The 10,668-nt window shown below is 40.3% G+C and overlaps 1 protein-coding gene across 1 annotated transcript in view; it reads right to left on the bottom strand.

Annotated features, from left to right (window-relative positions):
* Positions 1-646: 646 nt before the first annotated feature.
* The window catches only part of GUCY1A2 (guanylate cyclase 1 soluble subunit alpha 2), a 177,476-nt gene continuing 167,454 nt past the window's right edge, over positions 647-10,668 (bottom strand). The window contains exons 7-8 of the mRNA XM_049778553.1: positions 6,406-6,560; positions 647-2,675 (exon numbers count right to left, since the gene is read on the bottom strand). Coding sequence (XP_049634510.1) covers positions 2,468-2,675; positions 6,406-6,560 — 363 coding nt within the window. The 3' untranslated portion in view covers positions 647-2,467. The remainder of the gene's footprint in view (positions 2,676-6,405; positions 6,561-10,668) is intronic.

Genomic DNA, 10,668 nt, shown 5'->3' with positions numbered 1-10,668 from the left:
GGCACACAGAGGTGTCTGAATCTTTCTGAGAATATGACACTAATGTGAAAGGAAGTTTTTGATGATGATTACTAGCTATAAAGCAATTTCTCCAAATTAGCTTCTTAAAAGGACATTATCATTTGGCACACACAGCTCCACTGCATAAAAACTTCTCTTTTAGAGTAAAGGTCATTTCCCAAGTTTAGCCTTCCTCCATTTTTAATGGTACATCACGAATTCTAATCTGCCACACTAAGAACAATCTACATGTAATAATTGGAAGAACAATGTAAAGCTGTTATTCAAATAAAATATGGATTACTGTCCATTGTTAGAGAGACATGATTCTTGATGGAGTATATGAGGACTATATTATAATGTAGGCAAATAAAATGTAAATTCTATGGACACAGTTATAAAACCTCCCTCACCACTACCATTTGATGCATTACTTTGTAAATTTTTAGAGAAACAGAGTATAAACTAACAGTACTAAGCTGGCAAATGTTAAGAATTGTCATACCATTATCTCAGAGATGGAGTTACAAGTATATGTTTATGACAGACCAAGATGCTGAATGTTCCATGTATGAATGGCTATGTAGCTTGTAGAGAAGGCTGTTATTTCTCTATAATCGTGTGAGCTAAGGAAGAAGTTGAGCTACACCTGACAAATTAAATGTATACACACGTCTTATCTTGGGCCTTATTATGAAAATGAAAATGAAATGGATTTTCACAAATGCTTTCCAAATATACTCAAAAATAGAGAAGCATAATAGATGCTTATAGAGTGGTTGTTTAGACAAACTTTCACAAAAAGAGGGGAAAAGACTGGGTGGTTCTCTTATGTTTTGTTCAGCCTCTGGACATGACACACATTACCACAAGACAGTGACTGGTTGTCCTGGTTCGCTGTCAGAGTGACACTTCTCATGTTCCAAAGACCCACTAGCATAGCTCAAGTATTGCCTGTGAGGAATGGTGACATGCTCCTAGCCTTGGTCTTTTCACATTAACTATGACTCTACCCAGTATCCCTTCTGAAGGAGATACTTCCATGATAGCACCTTGGGCCTCAGGTTCGACTTCTCCTGATGAAGAGCCCTGGCCCAGTCGACTTTGTAGCCAACGGCAAGAACAGAAGCAACATTCTACAGACACTTGCAGAAATGAAGGAGACTCAGCCTTACCCTGGTCACTAGTCAACTCTCTCTTGTCAGAATCAAAATCCCTGCCCAGAAAAAGAAAAATGTAATCAGTGGATACCAGCTACCAATGAGAGCGTCACTGAAGGAAGGAAACTCTCCCCGACCTGGAAACAAGTGCTCAGTGACCTCAACAGAAAAACTTTCTATACGATCCCAAAAAAGGAGAACTCTGAGCACAGTGCTCTTCCTTTCAGGGGAAGTTGGTAATATTTTCACGCGATGTTTCTTTCAGCAGAACATGTGAAGGAGCTTCGGTTTAACCGCTGAGTCTGGGTGTGAGACCTACGTCACTGTTGACGAAGGGGAACCACTGATTTGAAAACCCATACCAAGCAGGATATTTTTAAGTCTAAAAACCATGAACACATGTCTCCCTTCGCTTTGAATTATGCAAAAGGAAACACCATTCTTAGTAAGGTGTTACACACCTCCTTTCACTGTTGCCATATCCAGGCCTCCCTGGGGAGGTGAAAGGGGATAAGTAATGTGTCATTTTGCAAGATTCAGTAGAATACAGTTTAGTATGATTGGAAAAATACTTCTAAGTGTTAAGTTCAGAATGGGCCTATGTAACAAAGAACTTCATTTTAACTGGTACTTGTTAGGAGATGGCAAAACACAACCATTGGGAAATGTCAGTCCCTCTGGATTTCATAGTTTAAAGTAGCGACATTAATTAAAGCTAAAAGATATATTTACTAAGCAAACATACATTGCTTTCTCTGCATCTGGAATCCTTGGTTATAAGTATTTTTCAATCCAAGCACTACATAAGTGAAACTATATTAGATTAAGCAGTTAGGTTTACATACATTGTAACGACACAAGAGCAGAGCCTCAAAATCGAATATGTGAAATGTCATTATCTAGAAGAAGAAATGTGTATAAAAATAGGTTAATATCCCTAAAATACTTTGTTGAGTTATAGTTCTTGCCGCTGGGAAGTTAGTTTACCACACTGCCATTATGTATGAAATGTCTGTTCGAAAAAACAAAATTAGAAAAGATTCCTCACACAGACTCACTAAATGTAGGAATGGACCATCACAGCCGATGTCTAGAACGCAAGGATGCAGGTCTGCACATGTGATGCACAGGGAGACGGTGGGCACAGCCCGGCCACGGGCACCCTCACCCACCCCTCCTGGGATTATTGCCTGACAGAACCCGATTCCACTGCCTGTTGGCATCAAGGCAGCCTTTCTCCACCTTCCTGTCGTGACCCGAGGTTTGGGCTTGTGCTTTTTGGAGAAGTCTTTGTGACCTGCTGCTTCTCAGAGGCTGGTCTCCCGGAGGAACATGGTGCCGATGTTGTAGGAAACCTTTTTGATTCTGGAGGAGGAGAGAGAAGGCTTCAACGGCTTGGGACCAGTCCTGAGCTCCAGGAAATAGCAGATTCCAGGGATTTCCTTTGGGAAGTTGTCTGGAAGCTCTTCCCGGGACCGAGGAACAAATGTGAAACTTTCTTCCCGCTTCAGTAATCTAAGATGGAAAGAGGGGCCATGTGAGCCAAGTAGAACTCAAGTTCAATAACTACTGGTGTTTTAGAATTCTCTGGAGAGCTATGAGCCAAGGACTCCCAATAGGAGGAAATTGCCATATGTTTTTGCTCTATAAGATGCATCTGACCATAAGATGCACATAGTTTTTAGATGTTCTCTTTCCCTACACTCAGCTTCAGCCCCAGGTGGCATTCATTTCATAAGACACACTTTGGGTGGGGGTGCGTCTTATGGTATGAAAAATATGGTATGTTTCCTATGAACCATCCTATGCCTGCCCATCTGAGCTTGTAGCATTCTTCCTAACAGTCTTCACGTATGTGAAATTTTCTCCACGTTTTTTGTATAGTGGATATTTAGCTTCTTAATGTTCTCGGAAGAGATGTCTAAACTGCTGAGAGGATTTCCACCTTAGTAGTTTTGGCTATTGATTTGTATCCACATATCTGGATAGATGAGAGACAAATTTGAATCTAGTTTCATATGCACTTGCTAAAAACAAGTATTCATTTGGGGTAAATTAATAAGTTGTTTTTATTGAGCTAACTCACTAGGAATCAGTTGGCACTGGGAGAGGCAGGTCAGTACTAAAGATAGGGCTAATGGTTCAGGTGGGCTGTGAAATTCAGACCAAATTTGAGCATTTAAGTAGACAGGTAAAAATAAAAGGATTTTTAGGGTGGCAGTGGTGTCATCTGGGGTAAGTATTGAATGTGGCTCCCTTACTGCCATTTTTTTTATGATTTCCATTGTTTTAGGAGTCTGCTGTACAGTATAAGACACATCTCGCCCATCTTCTGCTTTTTAAAATTTTTTCCCATATATTGTCAAGCTTAAAATTTTGTATTATTTCAAAAAAATTTGTATTATTTAAAATTTTTTTTGTATTATTTTCCTTTTTGTCTGTAAAATAATTAAGGTACCTGGAACCCAGGAACCTTTCAGGTGGAACCTAGAACCCAGGTTCCTTGTGCATCAAGACAAACCCTCTGCGACCGAACCTCAACTTCATTAGTTTTGACTTCCATCTACTAAAGCCTTTATTTCAGGATGATATTTGAATAATAATTTTTCAAGACAGTATTTCCTCCTAGAAGATTCTTTTCCTTTCAGAATTATGAATACTGTGCCACTGTCTCCCAGCTCATCGGGTCCCTGTGGGGAAATCTGGTTATCAGGAAACCTGTTTGGAGTGTATTTATGATATAGTTTTCCCTGGCAACTTTGGCTTTTTTTCCATGACTTCTGTTAGTTTAACAGTATTGTGTTAGTGTGTGTCTTTTCACATTTAAAAATCTGTCTTCAAGTTGATTCTGGAATGTCTATAGCAAGGTCTTAGCTATTCTGTCAATGAGTAATATACTGTTTCTTCTAAGATACAGCTGAGCCACTGCCTAAAATTATAGACACCTTGATAAAAAAATTAATCTCAAAATAAGATTGCATGACAATAGATCTAAGTTCCCATGGTGTCCAGGGTTCACCTTCTTTCCCAAAGTCAGTGATAGGTGTGTACCACTGGGCCCATGCTAGTCTCCAACATGGGGGACTTTCTCTCTTTGCTTAGAGAAGGTAGATTTCTGGGGCAGTGTGGCTCTGAGCCAAACACATTTGGAAAAAACTGGCCTACAGAAACCCTTAAGTACCTTCTCACACTGGGTCTGGGCTGAGAGAACATTTCACACAGCATGCATGGTGATGAGTCACAGCACTAAATAAATGATCAAATGTGTATATGGGGATTAGGAGTGTAGCCATTGATCACCCCAGAACTCTGATTCCCCCAACATGCTTTATTGATCCGAGTCCCTGGATGGCACTAAAGCACTGCCTAACAATCCATTTCTTCAGTAAGTCAGCAGTAATATGGAAGCTTAGATTCGTACATAAATCTAAATTAATCCCCGGCTGTAATCCCAGCCAGTTGATATACAACCTGGTAGTTTTGGGAACATGCTTGGTGTGTTTGGAAGCCACACAAATCTTCCTGCACCTCTCAACCATTCTTTACAAATTCCATTTCAAGATGAAGATTCACTGTGAGCCCCTGAGTATTCATTATTGTGCTGGGAGGGATTCTTGCAGCAGCAGAAATGAAGCTGACCTCTCACTCACATGACGATACCTTTTCCCTGTGCTCTGACCTACATTCCCACTGAAAACGTTAGAAAACTTACATTGGGTACAAATAAGGTACCTTAATTCTTTTACAGACAAAAGATTTTACAAAATCTTTTTTAAATAATACAAAATTTTAAGCTTGACAATATATGGGAAAAAATTTGATTGTAGGGCTTGAGAAATAGCACAGTGGTAGGGAAATTGCCTTGCATGCAGTTGACCCGGAAGGGACATGGTTTGATTCCTGACATCCCATATGGTCCCCCAGCCTACCAGGGGCGATTTCTGAGTGCAGAGCCAGAGTAACCGCTGAGCACTGCTGAGTGTGGCCTAAAAATTGATCAATAAATTAATAAATAATAAAGTTTTAAAAAAAGATTTGATTGTAATGCGTCACTGTGAGTTTTATAAAAAGTGATAGGACTGTCAGAGTCAGGCACATGGCAACAGACATGAGCTGACTCTGTAAGTCAAGGGTCTGAAAACCCAGAGTCCCACTGAGATCACAGATCTGAGCGTTAGTGCCTAGAAACTCCCCAATAACATCCCAGATTAAAATGGAAGACAGCCATGAGCAGATTCCCAGGACTCTAGGCTGGCAGTATGTGCTTCTCTCAAGGGACCGGGTACAAAGATTGCTGCCCCACACCAGCACAGGCCTACAGCAGCTGAGTCAGGGCCATCTGCTGTGAAGGCTGGGCCACATGCCTTCTGTCCCTCCTTAGTCCTTGCAGGAGGAAGTTCTCACAAGATACTTGCTGACCGAAGAGAAATATGGAACAGCATAAGAGGTTCTTAGGAGGACATACTTGGGTTAAAAGATAACAGTGGAAATTATCCTTTAGAACGTAGGCAGCTCAGTGTAAGTTTTAGTAGGAGGTAGGGTGAGGAAGACAGCTGGAAGACCAAGTTTTTCTCGCTAGCAGTGGCTGAAATTACTCAATCTCTCAGATGGTTTTGGCCACCTAGGACAGTGGTGGGCAACCTTTTTTTCAACTGAGCCAAATCTTGCTAAAACCACGATTAAAATTTATTTTGAGAGCCACACAGGGCGCGCACTGACAGAGGCTAGGAGCAAAGTCCTGACTCCTGGAGCGGCCGCCCGGCACACAAAAGAGCCAAATTAAAAGTGGAAAGAGCCACACATGGCTCAAGAGCCGACCACTGACCTAGGATAAACATCAACAGTCATTGTGAAAAATTATTATGGAAACTCAAGAGGCAGCACCCAAATACATTAATCTGTGTGATGTAAGGACTTTGCTTTTCTAGACTGTTATATGTAAATAAAGCAAACTGGTTCTGTCTAAGCTCAGGGCATGACCTCACACAGTTGACCCATCTATACATACTAAGTGTAAAATGATTTTCCACCAAAGAAAGATATCTACACTGTTCCACAAACATGGCAAGTGGGTCTACCTAAGGTTACTCACCTGGAAGCATTTTTCCTCATCTGGAAGAATTGTTCAGTCTTCGACAAACCTGTGTTTCTCTCTCAGTGTGCAAAGAATAGTCTGTTATAGTCACAGTCTTTCACCTTGGGAGAATTTTATTCATGATCTTAGAGAATGACAGAGAACACTTACTGGTATGTAGTTGGGCTGACATTAATGCGGCGAGGGTGACTTCCTGACTCAAATTTGCTTGCCAGAGTGACATTGTTTCCAAAGAGGCAATATCTAGGCATTCTCACTCCCACAACTCCAGCCAGCACAGAACCCGAGTGAATGCCAATCCTCATCTAAAAAGGAACAGAATTAAAGACAAATTTATAGTTTTACCTGGCATGAAGTGAATTCAATGATTTGCAATTATTAAACTATTAAATTAAGAGTTTCTCAAAGAGAGATGAGGTCTTGCCATTTTTGTAAACCTGATATCTGCCCAGTAAATGTAGATGCTGTGGAATGAATAACTATCTAGAAAAAAAAAGATTTTTTAATTGATACATGAATATGGTTGTTACATATTTAATCAGGTTTTTTATTTACTATCTCTTATTTTATTTTTATTTTTTAATCAGGTTTTTATGTTACATAATACGCTGTAATACATGGAAAAGAATTATTCTCCCTCTAGTTATTCTCATATAAAATTCTATTAGCTCCATTATAGCATTAAGCATAATTATAAGTTATATACTTTGTTTTGCTAAATATTAGATTTTTCCCATGATAAAAAGTTCAACATTTATTTCCTTACTGTGGAATATTCATTCATACCTAGTATTATCTGCATTGCCCTACAGTACTAAGAGGCAATTTTCAATTATCCCCAACATAATTGTATTGAATCCTTAAGAGAAAATATAACTTAAGTTTCAGTCAAGAAGCATCAAATAAGTATCCCCAAAATGAAATTTAACACTGTATATTTCACTCTTTGATAGTTCAATGAGAATCTCTGAGGCTTCTGCCTTAAAGGAATCCTTGACATAGTGGATACACATTTAAATTAAAGATCTTAATGTAGAAGGCACAACTCTCAGCTTTAAAAATAGCCATTTTGGGGGCAGAGAGATAGTACAGTGGTAGGGCATTTGACTTGTACACGACCAACCCAGATGGACCTGAGTTCGATTCCCGGCACTCCATACGGTCCCCCGAGCCTGACAAGAGCAATTTCTGAACACAGAGCCAGGAATAACCTCTGAGCGCCACCAGGTGTGGCCCAAAACCAAACAAAAAATAGCCATTTTAAGAAGGGGGTGTTCTTTTTATGACTGAAACTCAACTACAATCATGTATGTAATCATGGTGCTTAAATAAAGAATATATATATGTGTGTGTGTGTATATATATATATATATATATATATATATATATATATATATATATATATATATACAAAATGATCCTTAAAAAAAATCCCCAACTGCACACATGCTATACCGACCATCCACCTCTCCTAGTCTCTGTTCAGAGGTCCCCTGGCTCCTTCCATCCTGCCCGCCATACTGCTTGTTTTCAAACTGAAACTGAATGTGGAGCACTCCAGTGATCCAGCCCAAGATGGAGCAAGAAACTCAGTCGAAGGCTAGTATTATCAAGTGAAGTGGCCCTTCTTGGAGAAATTTAGGCAGCCTTCAGGCACCTTTAGTCTTTCATCTTGGCCCTACAGGTCCACTCTATGGGTCTCATGTTGCCACCCTCAGTTTCCATGTTTGCAATGCCTGCAGGTGGGGTACATGTGGCTCCACTGGCTCATTCTGCTGTCACTGACTAGAACAGGTTCACTGTAGTCCATCAGCTTCTGCACACAGGTTCCTGGAACTAACCCCACGGCTCCTGTCCCAGAATTGGCTCCGATTATCCTATAGATGTCTCACTCCCTTCCCAGAATTGTCCGCTACCTCCTGCTCACATCTCCCAAAATGGCCTCTTCTGGAAAGCAGAAACTTCTCGCCCAAGCAGCCCTGAGCCACACAATAAAAAGCATTCCTGGAACCTACCCTGCGGTCAGCATCAAGAATGCTTTCCCTTCTCCCAAACCAGCTTCTTCTCACCTATAGCACTTCACTCTCCTGGGAAGTTCTTTCTCCATCCCAAATTCTCCCTTCACAAGTGGTTCAAATAATGTCAACTATAAATAAATCCATGTGACATACTCCCAACTCTGGATGAGTGGGTCTGAAGCACAAATTAATAAACCCAAGCAGTTATGAGAGAGAGAATCATAGAGTAGGGTGGCTTCTCACCTCATGGTCAAACCCAAACCAAACCCAAACCTCTTTTTTTTATAAAAAAAAAACTTTATTGATTGATTGATTGATTGGTTGGTTTGGGACCACACCCAGCAGGGGTCATTCCTGGCTCTGAACTCAGGAATTGCCTCCTGGCAGGCTAGGGAACCATATGGGATTTGGGATGCCAGGAATCTAACCGGTTTCGCCACATGAAAGGCAAATGCCCTACTGCTGTACTATCTCTCCAGCCCCTCTCTTTATTTACCAGTTCAAATCCCAACTGGGCACAGAAGGGTTGGTGAAAGACAAAAGTTAATCTAGTCTAGGTGGACTTTTACATGTCAAAGAGATGAGTGGAAAGGAAAGAGGAAGTTGGGAAATGCCTTTGTCCTGGGTAAAAGTAGGGTGTAATCTAACAGTCAACACTGTTGATTTTGTTGTATAAAAGTCGCTGCACATTCACCACCACCAAAGCACTCTGAGAAAATCTTCCACCATAGTTCAAGACAATTTTCATCCTGCTTTTCTCCCCATTGTGAAGCTCAGTTTTCTTCTCCAAGTCAAAGGCTTGTTATCTTTTGCTAGTTTCTATTTCCTGGTTCTATTTTTCTGTATCCAGATAGGAGTAAGATGATCCTCTGATGTATTTGGCAAACACAATACCCTTCATTTCTATCCAAGTTGCTGCATACTATAAGATTTCAAATTCTCTGACTCAGGGGTTGGACAACCTTGTATGCCTGGAGCCCAGAGTCGGTCTTATCCAGAAAACTTTAGGGGTAAGTTCTCCTTGTATTTAGGCCAAGGCTTTTCCTTTCCATTTCCCCATATTTTGTTGGGCCTATGCAAACCACAACAATTGCCACTCTAACACCATTTTAACTGTATTCTTTAACTCTCTCTCTCTCTCTCTTTTTTTTTTTTTTTTTTTTTTTGGTTTTTGGGCCACACCCAGTGTTGCTCAAGGGTTACTCCTGGCTGTCTGCTCAGAAATAGCTCCTGGCAGGCACGAGGAACCATATGGGACACCAGGATTCGAACCAACCACCTTTGGTCCTGGATCAGCTGCTTGCAAGGCAAATGCCACTGTGCTATCTCTCTGGGCCTGTATTCTTTAACTCTTATCCTGAAAAAAAGTAGTAGTAGTAAGTAGTAATAGTAGTAGTAGTAGTAGTAGTAGTAGTAGTAGTAGAAGAAGAAGAAGAAGAAGAAGAAGAAGAAGAAGAAGAAGAAGAAGAAGAAGAAGAAGAAGAAGAGAAGAGGAGGAGGAGGGAAGAGGAGGGAGGAGGAGGAGCTTACTAAATATTATGATATTATGCTAGGGCTTTAATGAGTTCATCAGTGATTCAATAATTTTCAAAAGTATACTTGCTACTGAACTTTTTTTTCTTTCCTTTCTCTTCCATCTCTTTAGTTTTTCTTTATATTTTTAATAACTTTGCCTTTGTTCTTCCTGAAACAAATGTATTATGATCTATTGTGTCAACTATGTGATGTAGTTTTTTAAAATACATTAAAAAAAAAGATGTCAAATTCTCAAATAGCCACGGACTACCTCATTGTGCCACTGGTGTGCTTGATATGAGTGAGTAGGAATGACTGGTCATTAAAGAGGCCAATGAAAACAGCACCAGAATGTCAGTGACTATGAGGTTAGCACAGACTCACTGTCACTACCCCAAAGAAGGGAATTCGACTCAGAACTGTTTAATTTGGGGAGGAAAAAACACTGAAAGTTACGAGCTGAATCATCAGACTTCATGTTCTTTTCTATTTCTTTTAATAACTTACTGATATTTTCCAGGAATTGTTGTCTATATAAGGAAATCCCTGATTGCCTTATTCAGTATATGCCAGAACATTTAGCACTTAAACAACATAGAGATATTCAACAACCAACGAGGGATTTAAATGCATTTTGGCAAGAGTTAGCTTCATTAAAATAGATGAATGAGGCAATATTTGTATCCCTCCGACCTGTGTGTCTGGAAGCTGGTGAGAAGTGCTGCTTCCAACCTTGTTTCCTTCCTGTGGCCCTTGATTCTTTCTCCAGTGAAAGACTTTCTACTAAAGGCCCATCAGAACAAGGCAGATCATTTACAAAGCTTAAACTACTAGCTGTCAACTAGGGTCAATTATCCCCCTTGTGGGCATTTGTCAAAAT

The sequence above is a fragment of the Suncus etruscus genome, chromosome 8 (assembly GCF_024139225.1).
Source record: "Suncus etruscus isolate mSunEtr1 chromosome 8, mSunEtr1.pri.cur, whole genome shotgun sequence".
In the NCBI taxonomy this organism is placed as follows: domain Eukaryota; kingdom Metazoa; phylum Chordata; class Mammalia; order Eulipotyphla; family Soricidae; genus Suncus; species Suncus etruscus.
Note: the sequence above shows the minus strand (reverse complement) of the source record. Positions and strands in the feature narration are given on the sequence as shown.